Consider the following 23199-nt stretch of genomic DNA (forward strand, 5'->3'; position numbering starts at 1 on the left):
CACGAGCCCGTCCTCTTAACGGGAAGACTCGCGGATATGCTCTTCGATCGCGATTTCGAAAACGTCGATCCGTACATTACATTTCTCTTTTTCCACGATTTTCCTTGATTGGCCAAGTTCTTTGAATGATGGAGCCGATTAACGGTATACACTTTTCGGATGAGGCTGCTAACGAGAAAAGAGGAGAGTAACACAGCGTGGATCGTGCGTATTAGAGTACTTACAGGAGAGTCCTGCCTAAACACGTACAGAAGTTCATTTCACACGGAACTCTGTCGCGCATCGACGTTTGTTGCTATTTTATTCCCGCGATCGCGCGTTAGGGTCGCGCGCCGAATCTATTTGCATGAAATCGATAAGGCTGACAGCGAGAGGGCGGAGGAGGGGGACAGGGTGAGAAAGAAGTCCGAAAATGCTCACGGAGAAATGTCGGTGTGCGCTTATGCGAGATACGCTCTCTCGCGAGAGAGCGAGCCTTTGGCGTTGACGGGCACGAGAAAAAAGAGAGAGAGAGAGAGAGACAGAGAAAGAGAGAGAGGAAGGGGGGAGAGGAGGATGCTCTTTAGGACGGCGAAACTAAATTATCAGATCAAACAGCAGCGCCGTTATATTAATAAAATAGATTTCGCCCGCCGCTCTTCAAAGGGGAAGAGACCGGGCCCCGGCCGTCGTTTCGCGTCTAACCTCGTTTCGCGCAACTCCCGATTTAATCAGGTTGCACGACTAAAACGTAGCCTTTTCATTTTCGTAATAAACCCTACCTACCTACCTACCTACCGCTCGCGCGCGAGCGAGGAGGCAGGCAGGAGAAGAAGGCCGCCGTGAACCTTATTACGTTAAGTAAATGCGCGAGCCGCCGTTCGCCTAGGCGGCGCATTAATTAATGCGTCAGTTTGATGTCGCCCGTTGCCTGACGATTACGCTGTCGCAAATCATTTTTGCGATAGTTACGCGACCTGATCATTCGCCCTGAAGTACAGAGAAACAGAACGATATAGAAGCAGAAAGAAAGAGAGAAAGAGAGAGAGAGGGGCGGGGAGAGAGAGAAAGACAAGGGAAGATAGGCAAGAAGGGAGAGAACCTAGCTCGCGTACGATTGCTTATACAAATCAAGAATATCAATCGATTTTTGTTCCTCTGACGATTGATTTTCAATTTTATTTAACCACAAGATCCTTTTTGTAATAAAATTGCGAGCTTTTAATATCTCAAAACGATCTCTCAGTCGGACATTAGAGTGCAAATGCTCCGAGATATTCTGCGGCTTACCATCCCCATGCAAAATTTGCGTTAAATCTTTGCAAGAAATTAATATTTTTTATTGCCAACAAGTTTTTTCATATATTCATTAAAAATATAACGCACGACGAACAGATTTTGTTAATTCAGATTATTTCGTGCTCAAGAGATTATTAATGCGTAATAATTGTTTTAAGGATTTCAGGAATTTTTTAGCAACACAAATATAAAGGAGAAATCGTTTCGCTGTTCCTCCAATTTCGCGGGTCAAAATTTTCTCGACAACTCACCGCCTATTCACCCTGCGCCGAGCGTTATGCGATAATTCTCCCGTCTCGTTTGTCTTTTAGCAATTACGTAGTAGGCTTAAAAGTGCCAATCTGACAGAAAGTGCGTCATTTCTACGCGCGATTAAGACGTAGTCCTTTAATTCTTTATGACAATAGACGAGGGGGGGGGGGAGAGGGGAGACACGGAAAGCCGCGGGGCCGGGCTAAGGAAAATTTAGGCTCGTGGACGTCGACAAGCTGATCGAAAGCCCATTTAATCCCCGCGCCGCGAAGAGAAACAAAAAACGAGATCGCACCGAGTTCCTCCTACATCCGTTTCAATTAACCAGTGCAAACTGTGATTTATCTCGGATGCGCGCGATGGAGAAGATAGGCACTTTAAGAAGCATAACGCTTTTCAAATCGCACTTCTATTATACTTCTACAATATTCTTCCGGATTGTATCGTCGTATCTGCTCTCGCATTCAATCAGACTCAATGTCAATATTGTTACTCAGCATTTGAAACATCGAACTCGTTTTCTTTCTTTAAATTGCACATACAAAATTTTTGCGATAATAATTACGGATGACACGACTGCAACATTTCTGGCGATCTATTTAAAAGTCAACATTAACGAACTTTAAGTATCAAGATATGTAATATTAAAAGTTATGAGGGGTAAAAAGTATCACGATTTATACGCGGAAATATTCAATTTAAGTAAGCGCCGCACTTTATTTTAAATTTTTCCATTAATGTTGAATTGATAATATCAAGACATTTAAGTTTGAAAATTATGAGATAAAGATGTCACAGTTTACATGCGAAATAATTCCATCTTAACAAGCATTTTTTAATTAATATAATAATTGATTAATGATAAATAAATGATAATTAATAATAATGTAAAGAATGATCAAACGTGTTCTAGCTAGTGGATTCTCTTCATTTCTTGAATGGAAACAATGTAATTTAAAAATTTAAGAAGATACGATTGGTTGGCTAATTTGTTAATTATTATTTTCCATATTTATTATTTAGGTATGTCTACATCATATGTTACTAATCCGTATATTTCTGTGTACTTGATCTTAGTACGAATATTAACATATACGTTTCAATATAAAAGGATGTGCTTGCATAAGTGAATTATTATTATTATTATAGATCTAGGTTTAAAAAAGCAGCATTATTACTGATTATATCTCTCACTTTTAGCGATACAGCTCTCTTGTTTTTATTATTTAGATTTCAAAATAAAGTTATTAATTTCTGATTGCAACACAGAAAATATATCGTGTCTTTCTGGTGTCGAAGTAAAGTGATAAAAAATTGCAATTATAAGTTTATCTAACTCAGCTTCCGTCCGCCATTTCATCAAAAGCGCCGAGATTTGAATGCTCGGACATCGTTCGCTAAACAAATTACTCGCTTGATTCCCGATTGAAAGACAGCATAGACCTTAACGCGCGACAGGCACCTTCTTCTAGCCACCCATCGAGATTATCGTTAAGAGTGTTTGCGGACTTGATTTTTCTACGGTGCTTCCTCTCTAACAATTATGCTGACGATTGCCGCTCAGGACGTCGACAACGAGTTGAGAGAGAGAGAGAAAAAGAGAGAGAAAAAAAAAGAGAAAAAGGCCGAGTCCCCATTGATTGGCTTTGTGGCTATGCATCTGACCTCTCGTCTGTAATAGCTAGTGATATGTACACACTTAGCTTTGATTCCAATTAAAACTTCTTCAACACGTCACATGTCGCAGTTATAAAATACCAAAATACACTAAAATAATCCTTTCTGCAACTTAAATCGCAAATTTCTTAAAAGTGTGACGTGATAGAACAATACTTAGTAAACGGGAACGTATTTAGCATTATAACAATTAAACTATGGGAAACAATTGCCTTCACTCTGATACTCGGAAAAAATCATTTTTTTTATTAAACAGCCTAATTAAAAGTGTGACGTGCGTTATTTGCTTTTACGTGTGCGTCGTCGTGTTCACACAGCAGCGCGGGATGCGATTCTCTACGACTCACGTACGTTACGACAAAAAGCTCATTTATCTTTCGCATTGTTGGCATTAAAGAGAAAAAGAGGGAAACGAGGGAAATGATCCCTGGTAGAGAGCCGCCACTACCGACGCCTCTTTGCTCAGAGATCGCGAAGAGATACGCGGGCTAACGTATAAAAGTTGATAGGCAAACACACGCGGTCCTTTTTTTATCTGCTTATCTTTGTACGACGCATCTGTTACTTTATGAAGTTCGTGCACCATCGGAAAGTTTAAGGGATATCTGTCTCGTATATCATCGATAAAACCTATAATGATAATTATATTTTCTGTGTTACGATGTCAGGGTACTGTATTACCAGAGAGAAAATCGCATCTCTTCAGTTTTTCGGCTTAATTATTAAGAAACTGCGAAGAGAACCCACCATCTATCTTGAATAAGAAAATTTTTAATCGTTCTTTATTCATTTATTCTTCTTTATATTAATATCAATTAACATTTTGACTGCTATTGTACAATTATCTAATAGACAAAGATATTAGAAACGTTGTCTCTCTTATTTCTCCGACGTTCTCTTTACGTCAGCATGTCATTTAAATATGCTACTTATAATGACTTATTCTTCGAAATTTAATAAAATTTTATCCTTCAAAACTCGATAAAATTTCTATTTGCTAGTCTCTAAAAAAAAATCGAGTTGACGAATAGCTCACGTCCATTTATGAATCGCCAATTCATGAGTTAAAACTTATTCGGCAGCCAACGTGTTAAACATTTACGTATGAAAAAATATAACGCTAAGCTCAGCTGATAGAAAAAAAGTTACAAAAATCATATCGTGTCTGGCTATTTGCGTACAAACAGACGTAGCATTCATGCATTCTCCAATTCATTACCACATTATCGTAACTTATTAACGCGCCACCATTTACAATGCCACCGAATCATTATTTGATGATACCATCTAGCATGAATGGACATCAACAGGCATTATCGAATATGCCCCCGTGCAAGCGATCGTCGTTCATCATTCATTCCGCGCTTAGCTGCACAAAATTGCTTGTCCTTTCTCCAAGTCGTGGAGACTCCAGCGGAAACAGCGGTAACCGTGGATCGCCGTAAATTATCGGCTCTGATAGACGGAAAAATCGGTTTCTCGTGCACGCGCGCAAAAAAGGATCGTGCATTATTTTTCGCGCGAGGGAAGGAGCGACGGCGAGTGCACTTAACGACCGTCAAATAAGTATTACGACGTACAAAATGATCGATCGCCGTTACACATCTGCGCGCTTTAAAGACACGAAAGCGAAAAGCAGCCTCGCTGCGCTGAGTAAAAATCGTGACTAGGCCTTTCTCGCACATCGGCAGGAAATTAATCATAATAATCCCACTACCGGTGTGCGCGCGCGCGCGCGGTCGACAATAATTCCGATCGCACCTTCGTCATTCATTATACAAGGCCAGACAGTATATTCACGGCGAACGTGAAATTCGCAGATTCACCCGGCTGTAAAGTACGGCAAAGGGAGATAACGAAATCCGGGATCTCTTTAACACGACACTGTCGCACACCACGCTAGCGGGAATTACTGCGCAATTTTAGATCGCGCGCGATCTTGCCGTTGTGTGAAAAGCATTCTTTTTCGCGTTGATAAAATCAAGAATCAATCCGATCGCCACGTTGGTCGGCGTTGCAAGGCCAGCTACTGTGCACGTCGCGTGTTTTCAACTGAAATCTGAATTTAATGCTTATATACCTGGAAATAAAAGTTCATCTCCCGCTATGTATTCTACTTTCCGCGTATTATCTCGATGACGTGATTCTATACGTGATGACGTTCGATGGAGAGACGAGAGGTTGGGAGAATAGGACGCGCGGACAGGATTTCTCTCCCCCCCGGAAGACACGAGCGAAGAAAAAGAGGGCGAGCGTGAAACGCGAGGGACGCGGCGGGCAGGGCGCGCGTTAAAGGGGTTAACCACGGCGCGCGGCTTTTGGGGGGTCCGCTGCACGCGAAGGAAGTTGACCCAGGTGCGAAACGTCACCCCGGCAAAGATCGGATCTCGCGCGATGCAACGAAAACACAGTCTGCGTCTCGTCACTTTGGCGTGACTCGCGTATTAAGTTCGGCACTGGGCGCGACACGGCGCGCGGTTATATTTTCAGACAGGGTGGTCCGGAGCGGTCGGTGTGCGCCACGGAAGAGCGCACGCCGACGAGTATATTCTTTCCGTCCCGTTCAAAGGGACGCGCGCACACGGGTCTCCGGACGGCGGGCGCGTGTGTGTGTTTGCGCAACCGGAGCGACTCCGAACCAGATCAAAAGATGCGGATTTCGTACGGAGAGTCGCGCACTCCCGGCCGAGCGAGTGCATATATAAGATAGCGTGAAAAGCCCGTCGGACGCTAATAGCTTCAGCGGAAAAAAGACGAGGATCCACCGGTCGATCGACGGGGAGAAAAACATTGTAGAAAAGAAGTAAGCGATTTCGAGCGAAACACGCTTCTCGCGCGTTTCTTACGTTTCGAGCAACGCGAAATTTGTGACGTCACTCTAGCTCCGTTTTTCTTTTTTCTTTTTTTTTTTAATATATATTCTCTACGTTTTTACCGTCATTTTAATATGCTTTTTTTTTATAAAAAGAAATACCACCTCAGCGGCTCTAGCCCTTTTATTGAGAAATTCTATAAAAAAAAAGATACGGGAGGACGCGTAAAGACATGTTACAGAAGTTACGATTTCATTGTAGATGATTGCCCGCCATTACGTAGAGTTCGTATCATCCAGAAAGAAGTGGAACGCTACTAATTATGCTTCGATTACCCTAATCAGTGAAATAATCCTTCGGTCGTCTACCTACGATCTATTTTAATAAATCTACGATTAATTTTAATGGTCCGCCATTTTGTAACTAATAATCGAATATCCTAACAATATACTTTTCGTTGATGTAAGTATCAATAATGTCTCTTTGAATCTTAGAAAAAATATTGTTATGAATTATTTATTAAATTATTAAGTCCACATATTAAATGCCTTTTTATCAATTTTTTAAAATATCACAGAATTAATTTTTACAATTTATACGATCGTAATGGCGCACAATAAAATAGCGCTATCTGTTAATTAAATATTTAGTATTTGTTTGTGCTAACGTCTAATATTCCACTAATGTGTTATTATTTAAAACAATGAAATATTAGGATACATATTTTTGTACTTTTAGTTAAAAATAGATTCTAGTTTAATGCGAACTTCACTCTGATAAAAATTTTAATTAAAGTCAATATTTTGTTACACTATAATGTGTATATTTGTAGGCATTATTATAATATTACATATCCGATATCCGATAATACTTCAGAAATTATCATTAAAAACTAATAAACATTTAATATATGTTTTTAATAACATCCTGTTAATAACAGGATGTTAATAAATGTTTTTAATTAAAACAATGTGCAATTTTCAACATTAACGGGTTTTACATTAGTTAGTTTTTAAAATTAATGAGATTTTAAATTAGTTTTTATATTAACTTAAATAATTTCCATGGAAAAATAAAAATTGATAAAAATTACGTAAAAAATTTTCTTATAAAAAAATTCTGAAATGGTGGAGCATTTTTGAGAAATTTGGACGAAAAAGGCAGATTACAAATATTGTAAAAACGTCATTCGTCCTATTCCGTAATACAAAGTAATGCAATTCCTTCGCGTCTCGACTTATGAATATATACGTTAATAAAAACGTTATTATCATTTAAAAGGATTGGGTTCTTACGCGACGCCAATATCGTAGTTTCGAGATCGCATAGCGTAAGACTATACTCATAAATTGAGCGTTTGAAGGACTTACCCGGCAATATCTTGAACGCGAGTCTGCAAGACCGTTTTCTCAAAGGGCTCTTCAGGGATCAGGCTGCACAGCAATTGCGTCGCGCTGGCGGCTACTGTACCGTTTCCAGTTGAATTGGCGGATACATCCTGCGTCTGAGCGTGGTCGTCGAGACTAGTCAGAGTCTGTGAAAGAGAAGCACGATAGTTGCAACGAACGAATATAACATCTTGAAGCCATTCTTACAAAGTCTATACGAAATGATATCACATTTTTTAGCAAGTTTTACTTTCTGTCTACCCCCCTCCCCTAATCCCATATTTTTAGATACGGGAGAGTTTGATTAAAACGAGCGGAATCGATAAAACGAAATTTCTCTCGAGATCTTCGCATCTCGTTGCAAAAATCTCAGTCCCGGAATAAACTGATCTTAAATGCACAAAGAGAGAGAAAGATAGAATATAAAAGTAATTGGAAAATATTTTCAACGTTTTCTCCGATATTGTCTCTATTATTTTAGGTACTCCGTGTAATCTTAAAATCCGAAATAACGTCCGTAAACAAACGCGTCAGAATTATCTATGTTTATTTAAAATCCGAAGAAAAAAGGATTTGCGACCGCGGAGAGACGTGTATGTACTTAACTCTTGTCTACTTAATATCGCGAAAGAATTGCAGTGAATGAAAAGGGGAATCGAAGGTGGGAATCTAAGGTGTAGAAATGTGAGAGCTGGAATCCATTAGACCTCAGTGTACAATTACGCGTCGCAATTAAGGTGACAAAAAGTGACGAAAGGCTTATTGAAATGTAAAAGAAAAGGCAGGAGTAATCATCCCAATCGCACATCAGATGCGCTGAACGCGAATCATTACAAAAAATTCGACATATTAATTGTAAGACCCATTTTCATAATCTATGGTTAACGAAAAAGTTAGGTTAACTAAAACTTGAAAGTTAATTAAAACAGACTTTTTAATCAAATAAACTAAAGGTTACGTGTACATCAGTTGAGTTGACATCAAGTTAACTGATTGGTTAAGTCCTAATCAAACGTCGTTAAACAATAAACTAATTTTTAACTTTTAGGTAACTATATACATTGTGAAAATGGGCCTGAATGTGAAACAGACGAAATCATCAAAATCGTGTTGTTTTTTTTTGCTAGAGTTCGTCGAACAATCAAAAAGTCGGTAAATTTGTTATACCGCCGAAAGAATTAAAGGAATTTCAGCATATTTTTTTTACGAAAGGCTTTTACTAGGAGACCATTACACGCCGGTCGGCTAGTTATGTACTTAGCGTCCAATTTCCAGTCGATCGACCAGACACAGCGAATTCCTGATAGGTTGAGTCATTGTTACAGACCCGTTAGACCCGAAGCCGGGCCTGGGCAGCACGCACACGTATATACGCGCATTTAGAACGCTAAATTAGTGGTAACGAGTCAAAGGGTTCTCGATAAGAATTCTGGAGACAGGAATATGGGTCCTAAACGGTTTAGCCTCGGTCCCGATAAGCCGATTCGTGGAATTCTATATAGAAAAGCTGCAGCACGCTATACACGTTCGTCCACCTTCATTTAACTTCTGAACGACCGTGAATATCACGATACGCCGTCGAAAATTATGCTTGAATATCAATCGAAAACAAAAGTTTTTTTTTCAATCATTTACAATGATCAGTTTTTTTTCCAAACGTTTGCTCCGAGTCGATTTCCAATCTTTTTCGTGAAAATCTCGTTTTCGAGTTAAGGACTTTCTCGCTTTTACTCAATATTACGAAAAGTATACGCTATAAAGTTTATATTCCGAAGAATAAATCTGAATATCTTCTTTTCCGCCCCCATTTGAATAACGTATGTAGACAGCGAGTTTAAGCACTTCAAAGACGTATGTGCGCATACGTATGTATACACATTTGTTATTGATTTTCAAAAGATCCACGACACGCCAGTAGGCAGAAAAATATTGACGCGCGTAATCTCTCTTAAGAACTATTGTTGCGCCGGGCGGACCTCGGATAGAAGAGATAATGTTACGAACCCGCGCCGGCCGCGCGCTCATGAGAGGTAGCGAAATAATCTCCCACGAAACATTAAAAAGTGGTTTGACCACTGCCTTGACAAATTCAATCCCATCCGTATCCAGAGAGGAGAAAAAAAAGGGGAGCTGCCACGACTCTCTGATACGGGGCGAACGAAAACAAGACGCCAGCGAGACGTTGAAATTTCGAGGAACGCATATATCGGGGTATGTGCGACCATAAACGGGAGATGCTTTTATGTTAATCCAGTTCTTTTTTTCGAAACTAAGCGTCACGGCAGGAACGAGTCGATGAGAGAAGATTTTAGAGAATTCTATGAAACGATAAAATAATAAGCACATATAGATTCTACGATTCAATTGATCAATCAATTTGTACTTTTAATTGTATTTTACCCAAGGAGTCGTTAATATTTTTTTTTCTTGCAATTGTTACACAACGGTTCTACAAAGGCGGAAAATTTAAATAAATGTATATTTATTGCCACATTGTTAAATTCTATAGTGTCAAATTTAATTCTATTTAAGTCGCTTCTGCTTCTACTTCATATATAACTGTTTTTAAATAAAGCGTTTTAAAAAAAATTTAAATAAATGTAATTTAACCCAAATTTGGATTAAATCTGAATTGTTTTAAGTTATTTAACTCTATTGTTACTTAAAAATAACTATTTTTACTTAAAAATAACTTTATTAAGTAGGAACACTGGCGACTTAAATAAGGTTCAATTTGACACTATAGATTTAATAGTGCAATATGGCAAATATATAAATTAATCGGCTCTTTGCGTAATAAAAATATATAAATATTATAAATATAAATTTGATTTCTTCCTCGAGATGAGATTGTCGAAACGTTAAACGTTTTGAAAATAATACGTGTTGAAAAATAAAAGGGACAGACAGAGAATGCACGCTGAGCGATTGCGTGTGTATTTTTCATATTTTTCACACGTCCAATTTATATTTTCGCGTTTAACAATGCGACCGTCGTCTATTATAAATCGTTACATCTCCTTTACACATCGATCCACGTCGCACGGACTCCCAATTCATTTGGCTCGGAGGACCATTGCGTGTTGTATTTTCCCCTCTTTTTTTATTTTACGGTCAACGAGTACGGTTTGTAGTCATCGAGAAATCGTTTTCCCGCGTTTCCATCAACCGGGACGCAGTCACGCATAAATACATATATGAATTCGGGAGGGAGAGAGGGACATATACCGGCCGTATATACCGGATCGCGCGGACGGTTTCTAGCGATTTAGCGTGGAACTGTAGAATTTGTTTGGCCGACCGACTAGATTGGGAAATGTTCTCGCCGGGAAGGAGGGCGGGGAGGAGAGGGAATTGGCGAACCCCTTAAAGTGATTCGTCTCTTTGCGTAATGGACCAGACCGGAAAGTTTGTCCCCTCCCCCTCCCACCCCCCAGTAGCGGGGAGGTGAATTAAAGCGATCCTTTATCTCGATTTTCTTAAACATTTCGGATCGATTAGAAACCGCTGGCCTCGTTCACGTAGACGCGCCGCGTACTTTCATTCGAGTACCGAAAAAAAAAAAACGAACGCGAAACGCAATTCCGAAACAAGAAGACTGCTCGTATCCCTCGTTAAATTCGTGCGTTCTTAAATTTTTTTTTTCCTCCTATCTCGAATACGCGGCTCGTACACGTCGAATTCGGCGCAGCGCGCGATCCCGCTTCGATTGCACCTCGGCGCCGTACGAAAGCGCGTATACATCGGGGAAACACGGCAAATACAAGCAGTTATAAAGATAACGCGGGAGAGGGACCCCGCGTCTTATAATCTCCCTCTTCCCCTCCCACCCCGCTTATCGCGGAATTTTTAATTTCGCGAGAGTTTTTATCACCGTCGCGCGCTTTACGACGACGTCTTTTTCTGGCCCATTTAGTAACGAGGTAGAACTCCCTCGCTTCCATTTTCTCGAAGAATACCCGCATACGCGCGGGAGACGAGAGCCTGACCAATATCGATACGGATCTAACGATAAATACGGAGCTGCGCGACTGCCTATATATACGAACGGATGAGCGATAAAGGCAAAATGCCCGTGTAAAACACGTGAACGATCGTCTCGAATATCCATTTGAGCTGAACGTAGTTATTGTAAGACGATTGTAAAACGAGCACGTGCCTCTCGGCTATTTGCATTTACGAATCTTATCGTCACGCTGTTGATCAAAGTACAGAGAAAGTGTCTGAATAAAGTGAAAAATGAGCGACGAATGAAAGATTAAATAACGCAAAATCGAGACATGTGCATGAATATCAGAGCAAATCTTTGTCTTTAAATTGAAAACGAAAGGGAATAAAGGCCTCTGTCTTCGATTACATTGTTCAACAAAAAATAATTCTTTTTTTCGAGCACAAAATCAAAAGTAATTCTTTCCCGTAGTTTTTGTGGGCACTAAATACCTAATTTTCGTAATAAAACTTCTCCCATACATCAAAGTCGTATCGTAACTCATATGTCTCATATGTCACAATACATTAAATGTAGTTTTTTCTAACTTTTTTCGAACTTTAACTGCTAAATTTCTTAAGATTCTGACGCGATCAAGCCATTTGATAAACGACGTTACATTTAATGTCCAAAAAACTACAGGAAACGAATTCTTTTGTTTTTGTGCATTTTTTCTTTACTAAACGGCATTATCTCTAAGTACGAGAGCCAATGAATCATGCTTTGTCAATGCACTGAGCAGCCAGAAAGAATACTTTGTCAAGTGACTCCAATTTACAATTTACATAAAAAAAAGTATAGTTAAATTTTATGTCTCATCTCGTATTAAAAGGAAAAGTAGAGAAAAAGAGAGGAGAGTGAGATAAAGTACATCTCGAAGATATATTGCGAGCACTTTTCTAAACTTGTATGAAGTAGTGGAGAGTACTTTACGACTTTCTCACATCAGCTGTTTTTGCGGGTGAATCCTTTCTCCTCCCCCTACCTTCATCCCATCCCCCGCGCCCCTCGCCCGACGAAGGATTCAGGTATCCGAATATCATCCGTCATCGGATGATCTCGTAAAATCGTGAAATCTCTCGTCGTCGATCGTCGACGGCGACGCGACAGGAAAATTGCAGCGCGCATTTCGTATTCTAGGACGTGCGAAGAGGTCGTTGAAAAAGCGCCGGTAGGAGGAGGAGGAGGAGGAGGAAACGACGGTGACGGAGGAAGAAGAGGAGAAGGACGAGACAAAAGATTAGGCCGGGTCCTCGAAATCGGGGCTTGATGGAAGTGGAAGCAGAAGTACCCCACGCGCACGCATTCTCCCGTGCGGACGGACTTTCCTTTCACTATATGCAATCCGGGCTTCATCCGCGTGCGTGTTATGCGTGTGCGCGTGTACACGCGCGCGTGAGCGTAAGCGTGATGAGTGCGTGCGTGCGTGCGTGCGTATCTGTATGTGGGTGACGTCACTAAAAGCTCTCTCGCCGCTAATGCATTTGCGGAGGGGGATCCTTGGAAGAGGGGACAGGAAGGAGGTGGCGCCAGTGCCGTATCTATGGAGCGTGAAGAATCGATGGCGAAATCACGCCGATGGATTCCCGTCGGTGGCGAAGCCACCGACGAGATGATCGGCCGGGGAAAAAAAAAGAGGTAACGCGGGGTCTGCCGTAACCATACGGCCCGTTGAAAGCATGAATCTTCGCGCGAGACGAGAGATGCGGCTGCGGCCGCGTAAATAATGGGAAAAAATCCGAGGAAGAGAGAGGGATGGAGAGGGAGGGAGAAATCGTCCTATTACAAATTCCAGATAAAAGCGTGAAAAATGAACGTGAGCACGTATAACGACTTTTTATACTTCTTTGATAGATTTCATCGCGTTCTCTCGTGGTGCTCGTGGTGTTGCATGGAGCTATCACACGCGTACGAAATATTTGCCGGGCATTTGCGCAAAAAGGAACGAAAAAATAACGATCGGTCGCAGTAATTATATTTGCCGTTTTGTAATTAACTGCATAAAGCACTCGATATTTCATCGACACGTACAAAATGATGAACGCCAGACGCGTGTAAATCGAATTAAACCGAACTGTATTGTTTTGCTAACCGCGCACACCAAGCCGTTTGATCAAATATTTTTAATTAATTGTACCGCGAATCCGATGAAAAAGAATAAATATATGTATAATTAAAAAAAGTACAATTTATATATTTTAAGTTTATACATTTTCTTTTAATAGCAGGGTCTAAACTTCGCAAAGAGAATCTTTAAAAAATAATGTAAAAGCACGAGACAATCTCCATACAGATTCAATTAACAGTATAATCGTCTAATTCATAAGTTTTAATAAAACTTTATCATGTAAAAACTGTTGATATTTATGATGATAGTAACACTGCTATAATAATTATCTATAAACATATCTATGACACATCTTTAAACATATCTATAAATATATCGACTATATAAATATCTGACGATATAAATATATCGACAGTGTATCCATAATTAACACTAGAACCAAACAATCATTGTTGACCATTTCTATATTTTCCAAATTAATATTATATTTCTTATATAAGTAAAAGAATTTTTTCGTTTTTTAACAATTATGTCCTTCATACTGATGAAATCTTTGATTTTTTATCACTTCCTTTATTTTTGTAGTAATTCATTCGCTTGGTTCTTTTAGTGAAAAATGTTGATATTTTATTTCATTACGTTAATAAACGCGAATTTATAGCGTATTACTCAAATTATTATCGTTATAGATAGGATTTATATTTTGTTACAGCTTTCCTACTCGCCAAATTCTCCGAGCACGTTTCTCGAAATTAGTATGCCGTATTCTCTTTATTTTATCGGGGAAGCAATACGTGCCTACCGCGACACTCAAACGAGTCCGAAAGGCAACCGCGTGACGTGAAATTGTGGATCCCCGAGATTCTTAATCCTTATTTTGACAAGGCGGACAGAATAGACAGGATGACAGGGACACGTCGTCTTTACCATCGTTCCTTTACCGACCTCGAAACGAAATAAAAAAAGAGAGAAAGTAAAAGAAAGAGAAAGAAAGAGATAAAACAAGCTGTAATCTACATGCCTATCTACCACATTAGCTCGTTTTAGAAGACGATGCTCGTTTATGCTTGTTTATGCTCGTTCGACGTGGATACCACCATGTACTTTGGCTCGCGTACCTTATTAAGGAACGAAGACTTTTGTTCGTCAGCCATTTAAATGGAAAACAATTGATGAAAACGAGCTACTCGTCCATTTTTCTAGAGATTGGTTTATTAAAAAAAAATGATGTGAAATTTTATATATATTGTGTGTATGTTTATTATATACATACGTATATATTTTATATATATATACATATGATAAAATTTGATTTGATTATAATTTATATATTATAATTAAATAAGATATTTAGTATGTACAATCTCCATATTATTATACACAGTGGAAATTAAAAGTTTCCAGTCAATGTTGCGATATCTTTTTAAAAATATATGTGAGTAAATTTCACGATATCTTTTTAAAAATACATGTGCGTAAATTTCCAATTGTATTAAAACATTGTAGATTTTATTTTGTTCATTTAAAATTGAAAATATTAAAATTTTTTATACATGATACAATATATTTAATAATTTCCAATACAATAAAATTACTTATTGGCCGGAAATTTTTGGCACATACAGCCATTGTACACATATATAATTTATATACTGTATGTATAAACAATAATCTAACTTCTTTTAAATAAACCAATCTCTAAAAGAAAGTACGTAGCTTTGTTGCGTTAAAATACTACATGTTTGTAAAATATACATGTATAACATGTATAAAATACGCACATACATATATACACACAAATGTTCTGAAGATTAAATATTCGTCTCTTCTTTGATCGAGAATAAAGAATTGAGATAGTGAATAATAAAAATTTATGAAGGGAATTATATCTGATCAAAACGCCGTTTGTAAAAGAGAAAATTTTTATGTCCTTAATAATATCGCGACAAAAATAAAATGTGCGATCAGAAGCTGGTTTCCTTATTAATAATCCTTAGATAATATCACATTTTGATTACCGTGCGCTCGTTCCGCTAGAATTTCCTTGAAACTAAATACAGAACGGAATTCCGTTTCTCTATTTAATTACCTCTGAAATTTAATTTGCAAAAATTTCCGAACTACGACCGAATTAATCCGAAACTCGTTGATGCTTTGACATTGACATGACGAGTAGAAAACGAGAACTGTTATCATTATGCGATTATAATATTTAAATGCGGTTGCATGACGTAGAATTAAAAATATAATCAAGAGATGCCGATTCAATTCTAAAGATCAGACCTATTTTTCCTTTTTTCTTTTAAAAATTATATTTAAAAATATTCAAAAATATACAAAAATAAAATACATATATATTGAAAGATCGATTTAAAGATTTCTATTCGGATAAATTTGTTCTCTTCTTCCTAGAGGGCAGCATGTATCGGATAGAATGCCGACATAAATTTTATATATGAAGTTACGTTCAAAAAATGGGCAATTCTAAAATTTTAAAATTGAGAATTCCTAGAAAAACTCAAGGAAAATGACGTAAAATCTGTATAACATAAATTGGAAATGAAGATCATGTATTGATCAACTTAATTAATGATTAATTTATAAAGTAAAATACTTGACAATATTTTATTAATATGATAAATTATCAATTTAGTGTCTTCAATTTTTTGACACGCGAAAAGATTAAATAACGAATTGTATGATTAAAGAGCTTGCTTTAAATAATTCTGTCGGTTAAGCGTTGATTAATTTATATCATCCTCGTGCAGAAATACGAATTAGAAATTAGATTTAAATCGAAAAGGACAAAGCGGATTAAAATTAAAGTTATCAAAATCTAATCTTATTTAATTGTTGGTGGGAATCTAATTTAATCTAAATTCGCGAGTTTTAATCTTCAATGCATAGGCTGATATGAACTTAAACAAGTGGCATGGTATTTGCGAATTTTGATGTGTTACAAACTTCAGTTTAAATAGCATTTAAAGATATTCTTCTAAGCCCTAAAATTTGTCACGGTATGGAATATGACGAAAAAGAATCTAATCGAGCAATATATATATTAACATTAGAACCGCGGCGATTTGGTCCTCCCTTAGAATTGCGGATGGGTTTTATGATCCATGTTATTCGTTTGTGATTTTTGACGGTGGATAAACTAAATAATACATTTTTATTAATACTGAATGCAGTCTACGCACAGACATAGTCAATGACAGTGGAAAAGAAAAATTATCAGATAGACAAAAAATGGCACAGCCGCAATTCTAGTGTTAATCTTTCAGCGTCGATGTAAATAGAGTTGTGGAGATATATACGATATGTATGTACATAGGCGAACTCTGAAGTATCGAGGGCAGTTGTGGCTCAATGATAGAGTGACTACCTGAGAAGAGAAAAGACCTAGGTTCGAGTCTCGACACTACCAGGAACGCTGTTTTTCTCGTGTTGTTTCTTACATGATTTACAAATCGACCTGTGTTTATATAACCTACGGACACGTAATTATATATTCGCTTTGAATCGTGTGTACGTCAGGGAGAAATTGGTGTTACTTATTCACCATCCGGGCTAAAAAAGAAATATCCTCCAAAAACACTCCCTTTGACTCTAAACAGGACAGGAGAAGCTGACATAGTAAAGTGCTTCGATTGTCAAATAGAACGATTCAAATAAAAGGTACAGAATACTATATTAGGTTACTGAAAGTATGGTGAATATAGACCGGTCAATTTGTAAAACATCTGTAACTAATATTACGAAATATACTGCTCCTGAGCATTGATGGGAAGCTTGAACTAAGTCTTTTTGCTTCTCAGACAGTCATTCTATGTCCACGTATCTTAGAATATACTCAAATACAAAGATGTACTATAAAATGTATAAAAATACATAGCCTACTTCTATATTACAAATCATCAGATTGAAACAATTAAGCGCATTACGTTTATATTAAGCAAATTTTTTACATAAATTCATGTATTAACTTATGATCCATTGTTAAAGCGATTAATACTCTAATAATCACTACTAAAATAAATTTTAACTTACCTCTAATCGTTGCAGAAGTAGATCCAGAATAACAAGAATTTTGTTGCTTAACAAAATAGCTTCTGTGCTCTCGGTGTTTCCGCTGATCGCTGCCTTGTAAACTCGGCACAGCGATGTAATTGCTCTAAAAATTTCAGATTTCAAGTAAAATATTTGATAATATCAATTAACAAGTTTATTACGCTTGCAATTAATGTGTATTCTACTTACTTATTCGGTAAAATGTGAGATGCATTTTGCGTATTTAAGCCTAAATTCAATAAGTTCGTTAAAGTGTCAAATCCGTTCGAATACCTAAAAGTATCCTGATCAAGTGGACACTGAAACAGAATAAGCGGGATATAATTATGTGAAGTAAACGCACGGTAAGAATGTTATTATTATCCTTTGCAGAACCTACCGATTTGGAGAATGCTCGAGCAATCTCCCCTAAGCAGCGTTCCAAGGTGGCCAATGCTATGTTTGTCCACGCTGATTTGGAATGATTACTATATAATCTGTCTAATTCTTTCAAATTGCGCCGGAATTTGGCTTTATTCGCCGACTCGACGGACAAATTTTGATTAGTCTCATTTTTGTGCTTGTCCTCCCATTCCTGCCCGCGCGAGCTCATGCGCTGCTTTATCTTCCTGCATCGGCGTTTCAGCGCTTTTTGCTTCTCTTTCGCAGCCTTGCTGCTATTGGCGTTATTATTATTAACCACGTTGACGGGGACGTCCCGTATCTGTGCAATATTGAAACGCTGAAGTTCGTCCCGCGAGGGCTCGCGATTATCGTGCGCGCTTCGCACTGCCTCAAGATGCGTCTTCCCTTTCAAGTGGCTTAGAAGATGCACTTCGTTGGATATCTGCGAAACACGCGAACGCAACAGGTCTCGTTAAAAGGGAAGAGGAAAAAAAAATAGATCACGCTGCGGATAGTTGTGCGATAATTGATGCTTACGATCGTGCCACATAGAGAACACTGTTTCTGAGCGGGATACGACTTGAGAGTGGGCGGCACTTCCTCCGATCTTAAAATCGACGACTCGACCGCGCGCTGCCGAATGTGCTCGATGTTCTCCACATGCCGCCTAGCCGATTCCTGCTGCTTTTGCGCTATTTTCTTCTGCAGCTCCTCCTGATTAGCCAGTTGCGCGGCATGAAGTGCCGACAAACGTTCTTCGCGATCTCGCGCCTTTTCCCTCGCCAGTTCCTACACAGTTGAAATACATAACTTAGAAATTTCTAGCTGCAAAATATAGATATTTTGGTAAACAAAACGATAATTTAATGTACTTGTCGTTCTTTTTCTCTCTCGAGCTGCATTTTGCCAACCCTTTCCTCGCGCTCTCGTCGTGCCTGTTTCATTTTTTGTATTCGTAACTGCCGCTCCGCCTCCAAGGCCCTTCGGCGTTCTTCAGCTGCAGCTTCTTTGGCAGCTTTCTCCTCTTGTCGACGTTGACGTTCTTCTTGAATACCCTGTACAATGAAAATACTTGTTAAAAACGCGATAATAGCATGTGTTTTACATAATATATTATATACAATTTCATATATATAGAAAAAAATCGGAAATTTGTTATTAAAAATTTTATTATTAAAAATGTGTGAGGGAAATACCCATACCTGTAATCTCCCTTCTTGTTCTTGACATAACGCCATAAAATCGTGCCTCTTATTTTGTGCCTCCAGTTCATTGATGAAAGCTATTTCCTTCAACTTCGAGTCTTCATCATGTGCCTTCCTCACTATCTCTAACAAATGTTGCGTCCTGTTTTCCTCCGCTCTTTTAAGTTTCATTTCCATTCTGATCCTCTTGTCCTCTATTAATTGATTCTTCGCACTCTTGACGTCTTCCACCTTGTTCAATAGTTCTCGCAACCGTTGCGATTTCTCCATAAGCAGCTTTTGACGTTTGTGCTGCGCGCAGGCTTGCTTCGCTTGATATCTTCTCAGTGTTTCGGGGAGCGATCTTTTTCGCGACGGGGACGAAAGTTTCTGATGAAGCTCCAAGGCACGGCCGGGATGGCGAGCTACGAGTGCACGCAATTGTGCCAGAGTATCGACACGTTCCGCCCAAGACATGCCTTCCAACATATTTTCGTACCTGTAACATTCATTTTGTTAACAAAATTTGACAATCCTATCGAGACGATCAATCCTAAACAACATGCGTAGCTTTCACGTACCTATCTTCTAAACTAATATCGTCAGTGACGGCACTGAGCGGTACTGCAGGCTCGTCCTCCATTTCGAGGACCATTTCGCCATCCGTTTCGTCTGTTTCGGTGTCAACATCAATTTCAGTGGACTCCAACTCCAAAATTTGTCGTTTTAGAGACGCCTCCTCATCCGACAGCTGCTGAGATCTTTGAGAATCTGCCTCTTCCGTCTTCCTCTCTTCCTCCAAGATAATTCTTTCTCTCTCTGCCTGAGCGGTCATAAACTGTTGTATACGTTTCTCAAGTAATTCCGCGTCGTTCTTAAAGATAGCTGCGATCACTGACGTCGAATTAGTGTCGCACAAATTTAACGTGTTCTTTTTAAGCGTGTCCTCGAAATTACTTTTAATCGTGGACGTTATGTATTCCCCTTTAACTTTCTCAACCTCGTTATTCATATTTTTCCCAGTTTTTCCTACAATACATTTTTTCTTTTGCTTGTTTCCGTCAGGAGTATAACTAGTCTTCTTCAGCTTCTCCGACGGACTTTCTATTGACAAAGCTGGCAAGGATAGAGCAGTACTCGGTTTATGAAAGCGTGTAGACATATTCAAGTTATGAGTGCTCCCTCTTCTACAGCGATTCCTTACTGTTTGCCAACCATCACTTTCGTCTTTTATCTTTGGAGATACTGTTTGCTTGGTTAAAACTTCTACTGATCCATTCATGTCCCTGTTTTGATCTTTTTTCAAAGTGTTTTGTTCTGATAACTGAAAAAATATTTCATTTATGTATTTAAATTAAATTACTCGAATTAATTTAAATTAAAATCTCTACATATATTCATAATAAAAAATGTAAATTGGTATAATATTATATAACATTGAAAGTTTGCTATATATAAATACATTACTAAAAAATTTATCAAAAGTATGAACTATGAAGTCACAAATTATTTCACGTCACACGTAAAATTATTGATAAAAAACAAAAAAAATATATATATGTTTGCAGTACAAATTCTCGAAATTAAAATTTATTTTTTTACTCTGTCCACATTCTCTAAAACTCTAAACAATATGAGTTTAATAAAATATAAATAATAAAACATATATTAAATTAGAATACCTTATTTTCAGGAGTTTGAAACCGTCCTCTCACAATAACCGACGTTCCGGGCCTTCTTTTACTTGAGGCAGGTAAGTTCTTATCACTTAAACAAGTTTTACTTCTAATAAACCTTGGAGTTTCGGATGAAGTTGACGACTGTACTTTGGATCTTTTTGTTTGCGACACGGTTGAGTAGGCAGGTCGGTTTGTGCTAATCACCATGGGGCTCGTGTTATTAGATGACGTATCCTGAATATCTTTAGTATTCGATTCATCGCCAATTTCGTGAGGGTGTTCATTCGTTTGGCAATTAACCTGATTCACCTTTTCTGAAGTACTCTGAACAACGGCCGTCTTCGTATCTAACTTTTCAGCATTGACGCAATTGCTTTCGCACTTTCTATTACTATCTTTTTTAACTTTGGCATTGATTTCATTCTTTCCCAGTTCGTTATTACACGATAATTTGCTGTCCACACTTCTCCCGTCTGTCCTCCCGTCTCTAACGTTCACGCCGTTAAACTCCTTTTGCACAAGTTCACAATTAGCGCACGAGATCGACTGAACGTCTTGATCACCTCTACACGCTTCTCGTTTCTCCCCGGATAAATTAGAATCAACTAGCTTCGCAGCGTTGCTGTGCGAACAGTCCTTCGTTTGCTTAGACATATTTCTAACGTCCATCTTGCTCTTCGAATCGTACGTCACCCCGTCGTTTAACGACCTGCGATCCACAAAGCTGTTCGTTTTCGATTGCACCGTTTGCTTCACGGGAACCTTGTTCGATGCTTTCGTCGATGTGGATTTCTCCTTACTCGCCGTTTGATTTCCCGCCCTGTCTGCACCACCGTTCCTACGTTTCTCCTTGATATCGGAAGAGCAATTCTTGCAAACGTTGTTCTTATTATCCTTCAACAACTTATGGACGAACTCCTCTTTAGCGTGATTAACTTTATTGTCCGTCACGATCGGCTTGTCCTCGCATATGATCTGATCGATCGGACTCCTGCACACCGACTCCGTCGGACTCGCTCTCTGCAGGGGACTAGTGGACTTCGGTATCACGGTCGAATTCCATATCCGACAAGGAGACGTTTTCCGGACTTCCCAGGCCAGCGGAGTCCGTCGTAGCGGCGGCGACGAATTTTCATAGGCCCACTTAACTTTGAACCATTCTATTAAATTATGAAAGTCCCGGGTGTAGTTCTCGAGCACCAAAATAACTTCCTTGCACTCGGAGATATTTTCGTCCTCCTCGCACGTTTGGTAGATACCGTCGACCGCTCTTTGTAAATTTCCAAATAGAAACGCCCAGTAGCGTGCCTGTAATTCTAGAAAGACAATACGCGCTTGATCAAAAGTTCAACAAGCAATATGAATTTTTGCAAAACAATTTCTTTTACAATTGAGAAAATCTTAAAAATTCACTCTTAACATTACAAGCATTTATTAAAAAAAAAAAAAAAAAACAAAGAGTATAAGAGAAATCTATCTCACCAGATTTCTTATCACGACCTGTAGAAGCAGATCTTATTCTCGTGGTTGGTTTCATGGATCGCTTCGTCGAGCCCGACTGCGTTTGCCTCGGCACGCTGGGCGGTTTCTTCGTAATTTTCTCTACGTTATTCGTGCCAACGGGCACGTTGAAGGCTACCAAGTTCCTGGCCGCGCGACCCTCCTCTTGGATGAGTAACCTGACGTCTGCCATTTTTTTTTTTTATAAATACCTAGAATAACGAATAACGATACGTAAGGAAGGTGGATCTTTAAAATTGAGAACCACGTGGCTATTTATCGAACGGGATTCGATAAAATTCAAGAAACAGGAACGAAGTGGCATATGTCGCAATGTCGTTAGAAAACCCGACAACCGTACAGGATAAGATAAGAGCGACGGATATTCGCGCGCGAGCGGACGGTCTCGCGCGAGGTTGTCCCCGGGTGACTCGAGGACCGAGGACTCGATCGTCGCACTGGCATCGTAACGACACCCTCTACGACAGTGCCATCACGCCCGAGGTTATATTACAACGCGTATGCAAACTCGGAGATGAACGCGGTGTCAGCGTCGCGGGGAAGCGACGTTGACGCGACGACGTCGAGAAGCTGCGGCCCGTGCGGTCGCATGAAACGCGCCACTGCTCGCCGCCGCCGACGACGACGATGAGACCACCGTTCTGTCGAACGTCGTGGATGGTCGTGGAGTTGAACCTGCCTGCACCGCGCGTCACGCGCGACCCACCTTTCGACCTGACGGTTACGAGAAATCGCTGGACGGCCGCCCGCACCTCGCGCGACTACGTCTCGCGAGTGTCACTTGAGAAACGGCGCATAATAACATCTTACACGGACCATCATACGTCAAAACGGGTAAACATGGACCTGGGTCTCTCTCACGAGTTTCGCGGCCGTTCCGTTGGTCGCACTGGACT

The 23199-nt window shown here is 39.2% G+C and overlaps 1 protein-coding gene across 3 annotated transcripts in view; it reads right to left on the minus strand.

Annotated features, from left to right (window-relative positions):
* The window catches only part of LOC105452773 (S phase cyclin A-associated protein in the endoplasmic reticulum), a 41220-nt gene extending 18037 nt beyond the window's left edge, over nt 1-23183 (minus strand). The window contains exons 1-11 of one of the 3 annotated variants that reach the window (XM_011694169.1): nt 23010-23183; nt 22265-22494; nt 20786-22098; nt 19685-20427; nt 19122-19602; nt 18792-18974; nt 18457-18708; nt 17915-18361; nt 17725-17834; nt 17515-17638; nt 7391-7554 (exon numbers count right to left, since the gene is read on the minus strand). In XM_011694169.1, coding sequence (XP_011692471.1) covers nt 7391-7554; nt 17515-17638; nt 17725-17834; nt 17915-18361; nt 18457-18708; nt 18792-18974; nt 19122-19602; nt 19685-20427; nt 20786-22098; nt 22265-22475 — 4028 coding nt within the window. In that variant the 5' untranslated portion in view covers nt 22476-22494; nt 23010-23183. Of the gene's footprint in view, nt 1-7390; nt 7555-17514; nt 17639-17724; nt 17835-17914; nt 18362-18456; nt 18709-18791; nt 18975-19121; nt 19603-19684; nt 20428-20785; nt 22099-22264; nt 22495-22643; nt 22983-23009 lie in introns of those variants that run through there. The other 2 variants (XM_011694170.1, XM_011694171.1) reach the window with 2 other exon arrangements.
* Nucleotides 23184-23199: the final 16 nt, after the last annotated feature.

The sequence above is a fragment of the Wasmannia auropunctata genome, unplaced genomic scaffold (assembly GCF_000956235.1).
Source record: "Wasmannia auropunctata unplaced genomic scaffold, wasmannia.A_1.0 LD336026.1, whole genome shotgun sequence".
Lineage (NCBI taxonomy): Eukaryota > Metazoa > Arthropoda > Insecta > Hymenoptera > Formicidae > Wasmannia > Wasmannia auropunctata.